The sequence below is a fragment of the Nelumbo nucifera genome, chromosome 3 (genome assembly GCF_055504915.1).
Source record: "Nelumbo nucifera cultivar China Antique chromosome 3, China Antique-T2T, whole genome shotgun sequence".
NCBI lineage: Eukaryota > Viridiplantae > Streptophyta > Magnoliopsida > Proteales > Nelumbonaceae > Nelumbo > Nelumbo nucifera.
This window is the reverse complement of record NC_142651.1, coordinates 29,387,147-29,406,509: the sequence shown is the minus strand read 5'-3', so window position 1 is coordinate 29,406,509 and position 19,363 is coordinate 29,387,147. Positions and strand designations below refer to the sequence as shown.

At 38.6% G+C, this 19,363-nt stretch overlaps 1 protein-coding gene across 1 annotated transcript in view; it reads left to right on the top strand.

Annotated features, from left to right (window-relative positions):
• The first annotated feature begins 3,626 nt into the window (after positions 1-3,626).
• ATSAC1 (Phosphoinositide phosphatase family protein) overlaps positions 3,627-19,363 on the top strand; it is a 34,394-nt gene continuing 18,657 nt past the window's right edge. The window contains exons 1-7 of the mRNA XM_010275925.3: positions 3,627-3,916; positions 4,014-4,218; positions 4,323-4,488; positions 12,708-12,930; positions 16,674-16,750; positions 18,809-18,996; positions 19,114-19,211. Of these exons, the coding sequence (XP_010274227.1) occupies positions 3,785-3,916; positions 4,014-4,218; positions 4,323-4,488; positions 12,708-12,930; positions 16,674-16,750; positions 18,809-18,996; positions 19,114-19,211 (1,089 nt within the window). The 5' untranslated portion in view covers positions 3,627-3,784. The remainder of the gene's footprint in view (positions 3,917-4,013; positions 4,219-4,322; positions 4,489-12,707; positions 12,931-16,673; positions 16,751-18,808; positions 18,997-19,113; positions 19,212-19,363) is intronic.

Sequence of the window (19,363 nt, the reverse complement as noted above, 5' to 3'; positions counted from 1 at the left end):
TTTTTGGCTAAGTATCTCGCCATTTGGTCTGCTTCCAAGTGACCGATGATTCAGAGGCCGAAGTGGAGAACTTTTGCTGGATGAGGACCTGGATGCCGAGTTGACCAGGCCGAGCTAGGGGCAGATTAGGTGCCGAGCTGGGCAGGTTAGGTGCCGAACTGACTGGGCTGAGCTGGGTAGGTTAGGTGCCGAACTGACTGGGCCGAGCTGGGCAGGTTAGGTGCCGAACTAATTGGGTCGAGCTGGGCAGGTTAGGTGCCGAGCTAACCAGACCACCGAGCTGGATTGATTGTTGAGCTTCGTAATTCTTTAGAGACCTGCAAGGAATCAATGTCAGAGGATCTGGGGTGGCTAACCGACGAGGTCGCTCCGATGATTAAGTCAGTACTCTCATAGTAGACTGCGAACTAAAAATCACAAAAGTATGAGAGCTAGAATATGCTTACTTGCCCCCTCCATGTCATTGGGGTTGGTGCCTTTATATAGGCATTGTTTGGTGTGGGCTTCACGCACCATATCCGAGATTTCCAAGAGGTCGCCTAAGTGGTCCGAGATTCCCGGAGGCAACCGCCATGCACGTTGACCTGTTCGTGGGTCGGGCCGGGCCGGGCTCGGGTTGGGCTTTTACTCTCCATTAATAGAAATATGTTAGGCCCGAGCCCGAGCCCGGCCCGACCTAATAAAAAAAATTAGAAAATTTCCCTATTCAATAATCAATATAAATCGGAATTTATTTACATTAAAAAAATATATAAATCCAAAATTTATTTATATTAAAAAAATAATATAAAGAAGGGAAAGAGGATGTGGAGAAGAAGAATTCGATTGGAAAAAGAAGGGAAGGAGGTGAAAAAAAGAGGGGTATTCAACTAGGGTTTTTAGGTTTAGTTATAGGCCGGGCCGGGCTATTTTGGCAAATCCTGAGCCTAGCTCGAATTTATTGCGGGTCGGGCTTTTTGGCCTGAGGTTAAGCCCGCGGGCCTATATACCTGTTCAAGCCCGTCCGGGGGTCGGGCCGGCCCGTCGAGCCACCCAGCCCATGAATAGGTCTACTTCCAAGGATCGTGGGAGTGTTGGGATATGCATGCCAAATTTGTTGGCGAGCCCGTCTCGTAGGTCGTCAGGTCGACGCCTGTGCCAGGTCGCCAAGTCGGCGCCTGTGCCAAGTCGCCAAGTCGGCGCCTGTGCCAGGTTGCCAGCTGGGACACCATCATCTTAGCTAAGACAAGTTGTTGCCTAAGTGGTTCCGGATGTCACCTAGTTGTTCCGAGATGCCACGTGTCATAATGTCATTGGAGGGCCAAATCCACCCTCATCAATAACCTTGCATCATTGAATAAACACCAGGTCTCAAGAAAGGTCTTTGAATCTATAAAAGAAAGGGGCCCGGATGTAGTAGGCAGGTTAGATAAGTAGAATGAGTGAGCACGTAATAGCTGTGTAACAGGTAATGCACCTTTCATCCAAACATTTTTGCTCCATTAGATAGAAATTATCCATTATTTTATATCTTTGTCAAAATAATTAAAAATAAAAACAATATAAAAGGAAAACCTAAACGTGTTGGTTTAGGTCGTGAAGTCCTCATCACTACCAAAGAAGAGATGAGCGAAGGATCCACTGGATTAGTTGGCCAAAGCTTTGTCTTGTAAAGGCAGTTGGTGGGATGGGTTTCGGAGACCTGAGAGCTTTCAACTGGGCACTTTTGGGCAAGCTTGCCTGTAGATTAATCCATAGTAAAAACGCACTATGGAGACGGCTGCTTGCAGCCTTATACCATCTAAATAGGCCTTTGATTGAAGTGGGTAACCAAACTAATTCCTCTTGGTTATGGCAAAGTCTAATATATGGGTTGTCTTTTTCTCAAGAAAGGCCTTATTTAGAGAATCGGTACAGGTGCGGATGTGAATATTTGGGAGGATCCTTGCCTTGGCTCCCTCACTCAATCGAGTTTAAAATACACTCCCCACGGCCCCCGGACTGCCAGTACACTAAGGTTCAAGATCTCATGCTTCAAAATCCTCGTCGCTGGAACCTAATAGTTCTCACAAGACTATTCAACCAAGAAGATGTTAAAGGCATTATGTCTATTCCACTGGGCTCAATTGATGAAGAGGACTCTCTAATTTGGCATTTCTCAGGTGATGGGAAATGCACTGTAAAAGCTGGCTACAAAGTAGCTTATCGATATCTATTGGAAGGTTCAAATCCTAGGCTTGCTCCACAGGCCCCATGGAAGAAGATTTGGAAGCTTCGGATCCCGCTCAAAATTAGAAACTTCATCTGGAGAGTCTGCTGGCAAGCAATTGGAGTCAACTCCGCTCTGTTTCAAATGAAATTGAACATAAGCCCGGAATGTCAGAGGTGTGGAGAAACCGAGGATGCCCAACACCTCCTTCTCTACTGCCCCTATGCGCGAGCTGTGTGGATCCACTCCCTGCTAGCATTAAGATCTGATCAGATTAATAGTAACCACATTTCGGAGTGGATAACTACTTGGTTTGACAGTAGAAGCTACCTAGAAGGAGATTTTGCAGACTGGGCAGCCCTCCAATCAATTATATGTTGGCAAGAAATGATTACTGTTTCAAAGGAATATATAGAAGCCTAGTGGTAGTGGTTCAGAAAAGTTTAGCCATGTGGGGTGAGCTCTGTCCCCAGGTTGCAGCCTCTCAACCTACAGATCCACAAGTGAACCACGTTACAGACTGTGGCTGGAAGCCCCTCCTTCAAATTGGATTAAGATAAATTGTAATGCAAGTTTTGATAATACCTCGGGTTGGGCTGGTTTAGTTTGTGTTGTTAGAAGTAACACTGGTTAGTGTTGAGTGCTAAAGGGGAAAGAGTAAGATGCCAGTCAAATCTAGATGCAGAAGCCAGAGCAATAAGACTTGGCTGCCACGAAACTCTTAAGTGCTGGAGTTTCGTCAAGAACATCTGGTCAGACTCACTGTCGGCAATCCATTATATTTTAAACAAGCAAAATCCGGAGTTCTCTCCCCTCAAGAACATCTGGTCAGATATCAGTAGCCTTGCAGGGCATTTCTCCACTCTGAATTTTCAGCACTGTGCGGCTATTTTGCCTGAAAATTACTTTATGGTGACCAGCCATTTCTCATTGTGGTTCGGCCCATTTGAACATCTCTGTTTTGAAAATCTATATCGTTCTTGATCCTTTCTGTAGGTGCAAATAAAGTTTTCTCTTTTTACCAAAAAAAAAAAAAAAACTCCCGCCATGGCTGCTCACGGTAGGATCTCAATCAAATGCCATTTTTTTTCTTTTTCCCGAAGCTCAAGCGGAATCTATTCGATAATGTTTCCATTCGTTGAAATTGGTTATCTTGTGAAATTTCGTATTGGGTGAGCGTGAGGTATAAATGAATTACTGAACTGCTCCGTGGACTCAGACTGTTGAAACTATGATGCTTGATTCCGCAACCGCCGATTCCGACTGTCGAACCCTTGTTCTATATTTATGAGATGACGACAGCGTTTTGCAAAAATTATTGGTTGAACCGTTTGATCCGGACGTTGAACCGTTGATCCGTGATCCGGAGGAAAAAAAACAGTTCCGTTTCCGAATTCCGAGTCGTTTTTAAAACATCAATGAAAAGTTAGAAATTTCCAACGCCTTTTTTCAGTTCTGACCGTTTTTAGATACGAGTCGTCGACTCCATGTAAACCCTGCTCTGTTTTTCTTCGATGACCGGAAAAAGTGAAAAAATGCGCGAGAGATATCAATTAGCGATGTTTTAGTGTTTCGAGCTCATATTCGATCACTTTCATGGCGAAATCCGAGAGTTCGAAGCTCAATTCGGGAACCCTAACTCCGTTCATGCATAATTCGGCGAACGACCAGGATATTGATCCGCACTCATGTTCTCTCGAGAAATTTAAACTCTACGAAACCCGTCAAGTAATGATTTTTGAATTTCATCATTTTTTTGCTTATTTCTACTGCGTGCTTATGTTTTTTTTGGAAATTCTGGTGATGTGGTTTTTGGTTTGAGCAGAGGTTTTATCTCATTGGGAGCGACCGGAACAAACGATTCTTCCGGGTTTTGAAGATAGACAGATGTGAGCCTTCAGAACTCAATATCAGTGAGGATCCGGTTGTCTACTCACAGCAGGAAGTTAAAAGCTTGCTCCAACGCATCAGCGAAGGCAACCGTGCCACTGGAGGCCTCACATTTGTTGCCAAGGTCTTTGGGATTGCAGGTGATACTTTATTTTTTCCTAACGCCTCACGCTCTTGTGAAAATATAATTTTTGTTATTGCCATCTGAACATATTATTTTTTTTCCTTTTCTCCTCTATTTTAGGTTGCATTAAATTCTTGGAATCGTATTATCTGATTCTTGTCACAAAGCGTCGGCAAATTGGCAGTGTATGTGGGCACGCAATTTATAGCATAGATGAGAGCCAGTTAATTACTATTCCTCATGTATCAATCCAGACTGATTTAGCACATTCCAAAACTGAGCTAAGGTATTCCACCATTTCTTGGTCCAACTATTTTTGTTGTTGTCATTATTTTTATTACTGCTTTACGTGCTTATAGTTTCTCATTCTATTTTGAGGTTTGGGGATCCACTAATAATGCGCCTTTATATAAAAAAGAGGAACTCCGACTGGGGCTGGATCTGCTCTGGACAGCTTGTTATACACAATGCTCTCTACATGCAATCTAATCTGGACATATGCCAATGCTCATGTGTTAGCCTGTGAACAGAAGTAGAGGGCTTGGTTAATTAATTCTTTTAATTTCATAATCCCTGAGAAAAAGTTATGGGGAAACCTTAATAGACTGAAAAAAGGTTACACCAAACTCTTCATTAATTCAAGCTTTATTAGAGAATGTCTCTTGAAAATGTTAAGAAAAAGTGACAAAGATGGACAGATCATCAAAGAAAAAAAGTTCTCCCTTGAAGAGGTCATGGGAGATGGTACTACAACAATCATGAGTAACATTTTTAGAGGAGATTTAGCCAAAAAAAAAAAGAAAAAATTGTAGAAGAGAATGCAGAAGAAAGAAAACATGAAAAATAGAAGTTAATGGTTGGAGTGATGGGCAAATTTTTGTTTTTCATAACAAAATAAAATTTATTAAATAAAAAAGAAGATACGAAGAAATGTTATAAGAAATCACCCAAAAGAAAGACAACCAAAATTAAAACAGCCAACACAAATAACTCAATGGCTAATAAAAACCACCTACAGAAAGGACATAGCAAGACCCACTCCAACATCACACACAACCTCAATCCAGATCTAAAAACCCAACGGGATAAAGCTCCAAATCCAAGAAATTGTTTCATTTCCATGGCACCATCTGACTCAGGAAGCAAATAATAAGCATCTATCTACATTATCCACATGATTCTTCATCTCCAGCTCCCTGAACATCCTGCCATTGTGTTCATTTATTGTTTCCTATAATGACTTGATACTATTACCAGATTCATCACCTGAGCTTTAGATGCTTGAATCATGATGCTGGGTTCCTTTGTGAAGTAGCTGGCTTTGTCCCCCCCAATAGTAATTAAACCAAAATAAAAAAAACCAAAATTGGATCCATTGCATTAAGTGAAGTGTGTGCTCATGATGAACTGCTATGATGGGGAATAACTCTTCACTGCATGTTTGGTTATGTCCTGCTGAAATTGACAGACATGACTGCATAGTAAAACATTTTAGTCATTAGGTTTATATTAGTTTGCAATTCATGCTTATCTCCATCTTATTTTGTCTATGCTGTTGCCATAGCTGTCTGCAGCCAGAGTGGGCAGTGAAGGGAGGGGGTGATCGGAGAGAGAGAAATTACATTTGATTAGGTATTTATTCTTTTTCTGTTCAAATTTCCAAAATTAGAAATTAGTTTAGAGGAGGCTTAATGCCTCTACTCATGTTTGCACAATCCCTGCCACCACAGGAGTTGCAGAAGTCCAGAATCATGATCTGTTTGTATGTACAGATTTGAACCCCTCTAAATGTTTGCCTTATTTTTTTGATAGCAAAACAAAATTTTGTTCACGGGAACAAAAATGAGTACAACTGAATTAAGCAGTCAGGTAACACCTTGTTACAACTTAGTTATAAATACTCAAAGGTACAATAATTGGATTTTCAATAGTTTCGCAAAACCTATATCCAAACCCTGTTCTGCTTGTTTGAGAAAAATATGGTCAAACCAGCCATAACCACTTTTCCTATATCAGTCATGATTCTTTCAATCCTCCTAGGTTTGTTTGTTTGTTTGTTTTGGATCAGCAATCCTCCTATGTATGTTTTGACACAATCTCCCACTTCTCTCCTTCCATATTCCCCAACATATTGCAAAAGGGATACAACTCCAACTGATTTTGGTTTCCTTGTATCCTTGGCAACTTGGGAAAAATCGATCATTGGGTCGGATGTACTGCATTTTCAAAAGAGATAATAGAAATGCCATATGAAGTCAATCACTTTACACGGCATGAATAGATGTTCCGGATTCTCTTCTTCTTAAAGACACATTTAACATCCAGTTGCTGTGCTCAATCCTTTACTACTTAAATGATCTTCTATCAATATGTTGTCCTTGGCGACTAACCATGTGAATGCATCTACCTTTGGGGGATTAGCATTGCCCCATATTCCTTTAATGGATGAAGTTTCCATCTGATTCCTTGCAATTCCATCTTAATAAGATTTGACTAAGAACCTCCTATTCTTACATTCCTTCCACCACAATTCATTTCTCTCTGTGGTAGAGACCTTCACCTCCTCTAGTTTACTCAACAATATGAGACATCTTCCATTTCCCTATTGAGTAAAGGTCTCCTAAGCTTCAGACACCATACTAACTGCTTTCCTCTCAGCTTATTGTATTGATTGATCTCAATATTATGTGTACTCAGCCTATATAGACTTGGGACAAAGATCAAATAGCTTCCTCACTCCACAGAAATCATCTTCCCAGTTCTGATTCTAGAACCATCACCCAACATAAAACCTTGTTAAACTCTTGAAACATTGATGAAATGACATAATGCCCCTCCGTAGATATGCTCCATATGAAGATGACACCTCCCTAAGGTCCCACTCAAATCTAACCACTCCATATCTAAATTTCTTTCCACTCCCCTCTCCATCCTAAAGGAAAAATCTCTTTGGAGTTTCTCCATCCTATCTGCCATTGAAGCTGGAAATTTTAAGAGGATAAATAATATATGGGCAGATTAGACAAAACATTTTTAATTAATGTAATTCTTCTCACAAAGGACAAGTATCTTCCCTTCCAGCCTGCCAACCTTTTATCAATTCTCTCCATTTTTTTGTTAATAAAATAGAATTTATTAAAATAAAAGAAATACATACAAGGAAGGTGACCAGTGGTCACCCAAGAGAAAGAAAAACACAAACTTGAAATCCACCCCCTCAACATCATAAGTCACATTACTCACCCAACCAAACAAGCGGTTAAATGCCAATGCCACCTTCCCCACCAAAGAAGAACAGAACCGAACCAACAAACAAAAACACAAGAACAAAGACATGCCCCACCATCCAACTAGACAGTAATAACAATCAATTAAAAACCACCCACCCAAGTAGATGTTGCTGATGCCTTAGTCCCAAACTCCCAATTGGCAGCCCCAAATAGGTGAAAGGGAATTCCCCAACTCTGCAATAAAGAGAGACAACATAATCTTTCAGCAAATCATCCTCCAACTCCCACTCCTATTGTTACACTTTTCTTTATGTTGACCATTAATTCTGTTAACAGCTCAAAACTATTCAAAATAGCCCTCAAATTCAGAACCTGTTCAACCACATCAAGGAAAATGAGAGTGCTGTCTGCATATTGAAGATGAGATTTCAATGGCCACAATGATTTAAAAGGCGTGCCTAGGCGCACAGGCGAGGCGCATTTTAGGGTATGTGCCTCACCCAGGTCCTAGACGCACCCCTTTCAAAAGGTGCACCTTGTTCGCTCACTCACTGAAGCTCTGAGAACCCCCTATTTGCTAATTTTGTTCATTTATTCATTCCAATAAAATATCTTCTTAAAAGGCAATTAAAGTTATAAAATATTATTTTTTATGTGAGAAATGAGAATTTAAGACCCTAACATGGACTTGTTTGGGCTTGCCTCGAGGGACATGGTACAAAGGCGACTCATAGAATCAAGAATGCAATACGTTTTACATCACATTAGCTACTTGAAGCAATGCAATTGAGGAAAAAAGAGATTGTGGGTTTTACATGCTTGAAAATGCTTTATATGTTTGCTTTTATTTTTAAATTTTCATTTGAATACACTTTACATGTTATGTTTATGTATTTTAATTTTAGATAATAGGTTTTTTAAGCAAACATTTATTTTAAAATTTAACTTTATATTTTTTATTAACATCATGTTTAATATTTTTGATTTTTTGCATTTTCTAAAAATTTTGGCATTTTTTGAATTTTTTGACATTTTTTTTTGTAATTTTGCGCCTTGCTTCAAAAAGGCTCGCGCCTCACCTTGCGCCTTAGGCGCAAATTGGCCCTTGTGCTTTTAAAACACTGAATGGCCATTTGAACCCACCTTAAAGCCACAAATCAATTGAAGCAACTCAGGTAGAAGAAGAGATGAGAAGACTGAAGAGAGGTTTCAGGAATATGGGTGGCAGCATAGCTTCTGTCTAGACCTAATTGATATTTAAATGAGAGTTTAGAATGTTATAGAACTATAGAAGTACAATAATGTTAACTTTCTGAATAAAGTTAACTTTTTTCTCAAAAAAAAATAGAAGTACAATAATGCACCTCATAGGCGGGTAGAACATAAAAGATTTAAAACATATAATGGCCCAGGTCCATTTAGATTCAATACGACAATTCCTCTCAAGTTGAGCATGGATATCTATCATGCTCAGCTTGCCCAGCAACTGAGGGAATCTTGTCTTAGGTGATCTTTTGGTGAAGACATTGGCTAGCTACTTTCCAAAAGGCAAGTTGGGGATGCATAAATCTGCTGAGATGATTCTTTCCTGAACAAAGTGTCTATCTTGTACATCATCTCATTTTCTTTTTTTGATTTCAATACAATCAGTTAACCTTTCTCTCTCAAAAAAGTTTCTATCAATGTCAATGTGTTTGGTCCTATCATACTGAACAGGATTATTTGCTATGTTATAGTAACTTGATTGTCACAGTAAAGCTTTGAGGGACTATCAACATGAATTTCCAATTCCTTTAACAGAATTCAATCCACAACAATTCAGCCACACAATGAGCCATTGCTCTATACTTTGCTTCAGCACTAGATTTAGCCACGACTGTTTGTTTCTACTCTTCTAGGTGAACAAATTTCCACCAATAAATGTGCAATATCTAGCTGTAGTCCTTTTGTCCCTTGCAGACCCTGCCTAGTCAGCATCAAAATGTGCTCTAACTGCTAACTTGTCATGTTTATTAAACAATAAACCCTTTCCTAGACATGTCTTGAGACAGCTTGGATTCCTTTCAAGTTTCAACAACTTCCATGTGAGAAATTTTGGGAGCATGCATAAACAGGCATACAATATGCACACTGTAAGGCAATGGATGATATATGGTCTGTAGGGTTTTGGAAACTGAAGGTGGGAATGGTAAATTCCGCCCTGCTAAAGTAGAGAGAGGAAGCAGGTCTCTTTTCTGTCTGAACAAATGTCCCTGATTATTAATGAAGTATGTCTTTATTATCTTTACTTATTTGCCTGCTCCTTACATAGTACCTGTTTTATCAATGTAACTTAAGTAAGGGTAGATGAGGCACTTCACTTATATATTTTTTTGATAAGTAAAAAAGAAAAACGATTACAGCCAATGACAGTGTTGAGAGAACACCTCCAACGGAACAGAAAACCAACAAGCTTCCTAAACCCAAGCAAAATCCCTAGATGACTAACACCCCAAACAACCCGAGATAAAACAAGAAAAAACCAACAGACAGAACAGAAAACGAACAAGCTTCCTAAACCCAAGAAAAATCCCTAGACAATTAACACCCCAAACAACCCGAGTTAAAACAACAAAAAACCAATAATAAATGCCGAAAGAAACAGCAAGAACCCGGGAACCAACAAATAGCATCCACGGACCTCCAAACCTCACCCTCTTGCTTGCATCGAAAACCATATCTTCCATCACTCTTCATCAACGATATCTGTCTCCGTTCCTTCATTTTCCTCCCAAATACCATCCCCTTCCCCAGCTGCTCTTCCCTTGTTATTTTCCTGTCTTATATTTTGTTCAAATTGTTCTATTGCCTTCTCACCACCACCTCTCCTCCCCAAAAGAAAAAGGCCAAGATATTTCCCAACTGCCACCTGTCTATCTACCAATTTATCAATATCGGCTCTTCCCTTTTCATATCGTTAACACCCTTGGAGTTGGCTTTCTTCCCTCCTATCTCTCTCTCCCCCTCTCTGCTCTCCTCTCCAATCACTTCCTTGGCACTTCCTTTTCTCTCATCCTTTCCCCCACTGTCAATAGGCTTCTCCTTCATTATCTCCTTCCCTTCCTCCAAACTTCTCCCAGAAGACTCTGTCCTATTCCTTTCCTCCCTCTCCCTTGTGAATGCTCCCTCATCTTGATTAACTGACTTGATACCCTGAGGCTTCTTGCCTGCATCAATTTCTATACAAATTGCGTCAATGCTATTTGCCTGATATTTCTGAAGTCTTGTAGTAGCCTTTGATCCGTTCCTTTTGTAGATTCTCTTAAATCTACAACAAGGACCATCCCTGATCAACCCTACCTTGAGAAGATGAAAAACCTTGGTTACATGAACAATCTGCCTGCTACTGGAACCTCTCGATTTTTTCCAAGCTGCTTTGTGTTTCTCAGAGTTAGTCAACTTCTGATCAGTTTCGACTCTTCTCCTGCCTAAGTCCATCCCCAGCTTTCCTATCAAAATTGTAGACCACAATCCTTCTTCTTTGTCCTCCCTCTTAGAGTTCTTGACATTTGTCACTTCCCCCGCTTCCTGTGTCCTTTCCTTGCTATCAAAGCTGCATGAGAAAACCTTGCTCTTTGATGGAATTCCTCCCTTATCAGAATTTTCTCCCATTTCAGCTGTTTCCTCCATTCTAACACCCTCCTTAATCCCATCTGAAGATTTGAAAGTTTCTTTCTCAGATTTTTCGACAGAATCCTTGACAGTAGCTCTCTCTTGAATTCCGCCTTCTTCAGAAACCCAAGGAAGAGCATGAATAGCTGTCTCCATTAACCTTGTTTCAACCTCTGGACGATCGTAGACCCTCGATTTTTCTGATCCCACAAATTTCGTAATCACCCACTCCCAAACCTCCTTCTTCCTCTTTCTATGGGTGTTGTAAGTTCTCAAATTATTTTATTTGAAAACTTTTACCTTCTTTGTCCTCAGGTACAGAGCTGTGTTCTTTCTCACCCTTTCTTCTCCCTTGAATGACCATCCCCGAATAGGAGTCCTCTCTTGTCTCCCACTATTCAGGTGAATATCATGAACAGCCTTCGAAGAAGACGAAAATAAATCTGTCTTATGGTCTATAGGACTTAACACACTAAAGAGGGGCAGATATGCAATTCTTCATTCTTTATAAGTTCAATATAAATTAACCTTGGTTGACTGGGAGAGATTATTATTCTATTCTCTCCAGTTGGCAGCTTTTCCCCCTTCGTACAACTGTTTTCATCTCTCTCTCTCTCTCTGCTTATATATCTACATAACCTGCTGGGTCTCTGTTTGCTCACTTGGATTTTTGAAAAGTTCAAAAGTTGCAATCGTGCCATTATTCCTCTCTGCCTAGTTTTCAGGTGGCCAAATATTATCTGTTTTACATAGTTTTGGTGTCAATAGATGGATTATTGAGTTATCTATCCAATGAGACCAATACCTTGTAAGTCTTATGTATTTTAACTGTCATCATCATCATCATCCAAGCTATATCCCAACTATATGGGGTTGGCTACATGAATCCTGTTTTGCCATTCAGTCTGCTACAGGATTTCAGTATTTCTATTCTCTTGGGCTCTCTTGGAGTTTATTTATTTATCTTTTCTGGTTTGTTTAGCTCTAGTAGAACTATTAATGGGTTATTGGTCATGTAATGCTCAAACAAAATAAAAAAAAGAAAGAAAAACAAGGACAGGTTATTTGTTATCTTTTAGGAGTTGGTCCTTATTGGAGTCCCTATGGATTACCTATAGGTTTGTTTTAGTTCTAAACTCTAAAACAATTGGAAATTGTTTTGGGTCAATTTCCCTAGTTGAGTTTGGAGTTTGTAAAGGAAGATCCAAGCCCTTATGTCTATAAATAAATTCATTGTAATTGTAATTAGAAAAGTTGATTTTATAAATAAAAGTTCGGTTTAGTGAATTCTGGTTCTAGCCTGGCTTTTCTATCGTTTTCTTCTTCTTTTTCACTTATTTCTTCTCTAAGTGACTTATGTCTTTGTTTTTTATTTGGGACAATGTCTTTGTTGTCTGCTTTAATTGGAAGAATTTTTTTCTTTCTTTTTCTTTTTTATCAGTTGATGAGTGGAATTTTTTTTCTCTTTTTTCCTTGTCCCTTTTTAATTCTTTAGTGGACAGCAAACTGTCTACTTGTTTGTCAAGCTATATTCTTGATCATTAATAAGTAGCCATCTCCTATACTTGAATATCTGTCTAATTTTGCTGGATATAGTCAAACACATTTCTTTCCTTGTTTGTAGGTATAAGAAGCTCCTGTCCAGTGTGGAATTGACCAAAGACTTTTTCTATAGTTATACATATCCCATAATGCGAAGCCTACAGAAAAATGTCACAGCAGTGGGTGAGGAAAGGATGCCATATGATAACATATTTGTATGGAATGCATTTCTAACACAAGCAATTCGTTCTAGATGTAATAACACTCAATGGACTATTGCACTGGTCCATGGACATTTTAAACAGGTACTCATCTTTTTGCTCCATCTCAGTTCTCCATTATCGGATGAATCCTCTGCTTGTGCATTATCATAGAAAGTATGCAGCATTGGTTTTCAAGTATGAATGGTTTTGGATCTTCTTTCTGGATCAGGAATACTTGTTACATGTTTATTCCTTAATCCAAAATAGCTTTTAGCTGGTTTGGTTATTGCCACAATTAGGTATTTTCATTGCCTATTTCATTCTTGTTATTGTTTATTTTGTAGCCTTTTCTTAATTTTGACTTCGTGAGCAAATGATAATAAGTTGAGGCACTTGGCTTAGGTTGACTCAACCTAGCTTTGTTCTAACACTTGGGGTTCACTACGTGAATCCTTCTACACTGTTTAAACTTAAGTCCAGTTGATATTTTCTGTTAAAGTCATAAATCTCCAAGTCCTTTTGAAGAGGGATTGCAGAAGAACGCAAAAGGAACCCTTAAACTTTTTGGAATTGGCCCATCCTTCTATTCTAGGTTCACTCCTTGATGTGAGTGTCTATGGACTTCTGATTGGACTCATAAAGGAGATCCATCTGACTGGTAAAATGGGCTTTCCAGTTGACCTGTAAAGCAAGTACACCGAGTAGGCCATATGAATAGAGAGACAATGAATATAGCTATCAGTTTAGTGGGATGATGTGGTGGTTTTCATCAAATACCAATAGTTTCAATGCATTGTATGATACTATAACACTGGTAAAATGCATTAGCATATAATGAAAATTTGCTTTTTGTGTTTCATATTCATTGCCTTTTATGAGGCCAACAAGGAGACCCTCTTTCTCCTTTTTTGTGTACCTTGGTTGTAGAAGTGTTGTGGAGGCTAATCTCTAGAGCAGATTCTAGGAATCTAATTAGGGGGTGGAGAGTTGGGAGGGAGAATGTACCACTTACTTGTAGTTTGCAGATGATACAATTCTTTTCTATAAAGGTGGGGATATTGATTGGATTAGGAACTTGAAACTCACTATACAACTTTTTGAGCAAATGTCAAATCTTAAAGTAAATTTCGAGAAAAGTTGTATAGTGGGGGTTAATTTGGGGCAAGGGGAGATACTAGAGTTTGCTGATATTTTGGAGTGTATAGTGTCCAACTGGCCCTTAAGTTACCTTAGCCTGCCTTTGGGAGATAATCCACAAAGAGGGGGCTTTTGGACCCCAGTAGTGGAGAGATTTGAGAAGAGACTTGCCTCATGGAAGAAAAATTATCTTTCTCTTAGAGGGAGAATTACCCTAATAAGGTTTGCGTTAGCTAACATGCCTGTTTACTTTTTGTTGGTATTTAAGATCCCGATAGGAGTGGCTAGTAAGCTAGAAAAATTAATGAGAGATTTCCTTTGGGAACCATGGGAAGAGAAAAAGGACCACAGGAAGAGGAATTTGGGAACATAAGGAAGAGGAATTTGGCTCTATTAGGGAAATGGTTGTGGGGGTTCTCACTATGAAAAGAAAAGTTGTGGGTTAAGGTAGTGGGAAGTATTCACGGGCTTGTAGAGAATGGATGGGACTTTGGCATTCTGGCAAGGGCTACAAGGGCATCTCCATGGAAAGCAATACAAGCTATTTTGCCTCAGTTTTCTCCCTAGATCAGGTATGACTTGCATTTTGGCCACCTTATCAAATTCCGGGAACAAGTTTGGGTTGGGGGATTCCCCTTTAAAAGAACATTTTCCGACTCTCTTTGCTATCTCTACCTTCAAGAATGAACCAATATCTACCTTCCTTGTACCATCTAACTCTACCTCCGGGTTTGGTTGGAATTTAGGACTGACAAGAGATATCAGGGACACAGAATTGGATAGTACCTTATCCCTTGTTTCAATCCTTAATGGGATTTTCCTGGAGCCATCAAAGGCAGACAATAGAATTTGGACCCTCTCTCCCCCGGGTACCTTTACTTGTGCATCTTTCTTTAGAGCCATAACACAGTTTCTATTGGCTTGTCTTTCCCTGTTAAAGAGGTGTTGTGTAAACCTATTCCTCCAAAGGTGAGAAGTTTCTGTTGGGAGGCTTTTTGAGAAAGAGTTAATACAGGAGATTTGCTTCAAAGAAGAAGACCCAATAGATGTTTGTCTCCTCATTGGTGTGTCTTCTACAAAGCTGCTGGTGAGTCTGGGTTTCACTTACTAATTTCCTATCAATTTGCAAATTCTATTTGGGAATGGTTTACTTCTTTGTTTGGGTGCAGGTGGAACTCTCCAACGAATGTGCAAAGCTTGTTTACCTCCTTTCCTTCTAACCAGCCAACAAAAAGGGCAAAGATAATATGGAGATGTGTTAGGGCTGCAGTGTGTTGGCCTATATGGGAAGAAAGGAACTTAAGGATCCTCTCAGAGAAGGAGAGAACTGTGGAAGCAGTGATAAAAGTGATTCATGTAAGGGTAACTCATTGGCTGAAGACTTTGGACCTATTTGCAGAAATTTCAGTAGATGACCTGCTTAGGAACTGGAAGGAAATTGCAGATTCAGTTTCAGCTAGGAAGGTCTGAAGCTCTTACTGGACCCCCCACCTCTTGGTTTTTTCAAACTGAATTTTGACGGCAGCAGCATGGGCAATCCAGGGCCCTCCGGTATTGGGGGAGTCATGAGGGATGAAAAAGGGAATGCGCTAGCCATGTTTTCTGGGCCAATTGGAATAGGAAACTCTTTGAGAGCTGAGATTTTAGCAGCTCTGGAAGGGATTCAAAGGGCTAAGGATTTGCACATAAACAAGCTGATCATAGAAGGAGACTGAGACTGTAATAAACTAGTTAAAAGAAGACAACTCAAGATTATGGAGCTACAGCAATGAAAAGAGAAAATTTAAATGGTTGACCAAAGACATGGAAGTCCAATGCACATGGATAAAGAGAAGTGCAAACTCTTTCAGTCTTTTGCAGATGGCTTAGCTAGACAAGGGGTGAATAGGTGTTCTGTTTTTTGGGCTCAGCTATAATTGTTTTTATTTTTTGGGTGTCTAGTGACAGTTATGGGGAGTTAAGCTATTTTAGCTCTCTTTCTATGTATTTTCAGTCTTTAATCATTTAATGAAATCTCTGTTATTGATAAAAAAAATCAGTAGAAAACAAAATATTGGTTAAAATTCTGAGATTGCATATTTTTCGTTTTCTTTTTCTTTTTGAGTTTGTAACTGCAGTGTAACATTATACCGTTGCTTGGTGTAATGGTAAAACCTTGGGATGGCAAGTTTGAGAGTATGGATTTGAGTCTGAGAATGACCACTTTGTGAAAAAAGAAAAAAATGCGAAGGGTTAGGTTTATATCGAGTCCACCCCTCCTAATATTGTGCATGGTCTTTTAATTGCAGCATGATTTCAGCACAAGGGGGTTGCCCTGTTTCCATCCAAGCAACAGACATTATTTCTTTTTTGTTTTATGTATTATGATTGTGTATATGCTTATCAAAAATATATTATGATTGCATATATCCTTCTATGGTTAAAGTCCTTTTTATCTTGCTACAGATTTTTTGACTTCACTACTTTTTCAGCTTAACAAATAAGTTATGCTAATTATTTAATTTACAAATATAAATAAATGTTTGAAGAATTTGATTCCAAGTGAAATTGGATCTCTATATGTTTGAAATTATTTACTCATTGTAATTATTGTTACTGATTGTTCGGATTACTATTATTGCTTGATTGCAAGGTGTTGAACATACTCTGAACTAGGTGTAAGATCTTACAACTATTTTAAGGGTCATGAACTTTTTTGTTTATGGCAGGTAAAACTATCAATTTTTGGGAGGGAATTCAGTGTTTCTCTCATTTCTAGACGTTCTCGGCATTTTGCAGGAACGCGGTATGTTGTGGTGCAAGTAACTTTGGGTGGCTGATATGTTACATCTTCTGTTTTAGTCTTTTTCTTGATAGTAAAGATTTAAATTCATTATTCATTAAAAGAAAAGTGAAAGTACAAGAAAAGGTGACAAGTAATCATCAGAGAGATAGTTGTCAAGGTGCTTAGGTGATTCTAAGCGACAGTGGAGTTCCTAGTTGACTGGGTGATAGGATTTTGCAAAAAAAAAAAAAAATTTCAGGTTAGTTCCCTAACTTTATGTTACAAATTATCATGCATATAAATTGAAAAATAGCAATGCTGTTCACTAAATAATTTGAATTTGCTTTCAGATCATAGTATCTAAAAGACAATGACATTTTTAATCAATTAATTTCAAATTTTCAAACATGACTCTATCATAATAAGTATTTTGATTGATTGCATGTTAAAAATTATTAGCTACTAAAGAAGGTTATGATTTTATGCTAATAAAAAACTTTTAAGAGAGTAATGAAAAAGGAAAAAGAATAAGGGGCAAAGCTCTTTTTCTATTTAACATGAAGGAGTATTGAAAAAACCTCTTTATCCTTCTCTTTTTTAATTCCTTTTCTCTTCTTAAAAACATTGGGTCTTTTATGTTTTAATGGTAAAACCCTTAAACAAAGTATAAGCAGTATACATAATATACACATATATCTATATTTATAAAAGAGTATATTATAGGATGTATTAACACACATAATAATAAGATGTGGCCATAGCAATAATATTACAATAAGGTGCTTGTCTTGTGCCTAATGGCTATATAAACCATGGCATTGAGGCAAGGTGTCCCAGCCAAGGGTGCCTAGTTGCCTGGGTGATGCTTAAGCGGACATCTAGTGATGCCTTGACAACTATGTTCGGAGAAGAAAAACAAATCATCCATTCACCCCTTGATAATAGACACCCAATATAATCATTTTATAAATCTCAAATGGCAAAGACAGGAACTGTGACTGAAACATCCACTAAGCATCATCTCTACAACAAATCAACAATTAACCACATTGTAGTTCATCCAATCGAGTACACAGTCACAACCCTGCACTCCTGATCATCTCATATGAAAACACCAACCACCCCTTCTCACAATATTGGTTGCTACAAGAAACTGTTGTTTGGGGATATAGGGACACCATCAAAAAAGTCAAATGGCTTATGAGATGTCAGTTAGCTTTCAGTGGGTTAGTAGATCGGCAAATGCTTTGGCAGATTCTTTAGCTAAACAAGGGGCTTCAAGGGATTCTCTGTTTTTGGCTATTTTGTAACCGTAATCTGAAAAGAGTTGGGTTTGGAACCACCTTTAAGGGGAGGTTACACTTCATGCCTCCTCTTAGGGTGCTTCATGCTTGTACTATTTCTATCTCTATTTAATAAAATACCATTCGTTCATAAAAAATATTGGTTGCTACAAAACCTTCAACTCCACTGTTTAAACTAAAATTATTAATTTTTAAATCTCATCTTCCCCTTCACCACACGCCACTAAACTTTCAGAAATTCTTCTATCCCAACCCACACCACTGAAGACACATTTCTTGGACTCAACAAAAACACTAGTTTGGTAGCTCCTTTCCCTTCTGTCTTCAATTTCTAACAATATTTTCCTTGTGAAATCTTCTCCTAAAAAGAATAGGCCTAACTTTTTGCTTACTAGTAATTCTTTTTCAGTTACCAACTTTATGTCCATTCACTTCTGACAACACCTTTTTTTGATAGTAAATTATAAAAGAAAAGAAACTTTTTAAATAATGAAAACTTCTGAATTACAGTAGATGGAAGGAGTGATGAGGTAGCACACAGACCCCAAGTCTAGTAAAACATTAACAAAAACACAAACTAAAGCTTTTAATTAATATGAGATTCTGAAAATGACTCCTATATAGACCAGAAAGCAGATGTGGAATTGTTACATTGAGCATTTGCAAATTCTGGGTGTACTAAGGGGCCATTTGATATTTTTCCTATGCTATTCATTAGTATAAGTGTCTTGATATTTTTAGTATGCTATTCATTTTCATTTTTCATGAAATACAGCTATTTGAAACGGGGTGTGAATGACCGGGGCAGGGTTGCAAATGATGTTGAGACTGAACAGATAGTCCTTGATGAAGAAGCTGGGTCATGCAAGGGAAAAATGAGTTCTGTAGTTCAAATGCGTGGTTCAATTCCACTTTTCTGGTCTCAAGAAGCTTCTAGATTCAGTCCTAAGCCTGATATAATCTGTATGGTCATCCAGATGATGCCATTTTTTTTTTCATTTTTCAATGCTCATTTTCTTTGTTGTTAGATCTAGCTGGAGCTCATAACTGCTGGATGCTTGTTTTCTTTTTTGGTTCCAGTGCAAAGATATGATCCTACATACCAGGCAACCAAGTTGCATTTTGAAGACCTGGCAAAGAGATATGGAAATCCAATTATTGTACTTAATTTAATTAAGGTATGTTCCTGGATTCGTCTAAAGATGCCCCTAAGTTTTGAGACTGTTGCTTGCACATAGAGAAGTAATGTCTTTCATATCCCCTTCCCCTTCATTTTAGCTCTTCAGTTTTGTGTGTGTATTTCCACTTCATTTCCTACTTGTTTTGGTTA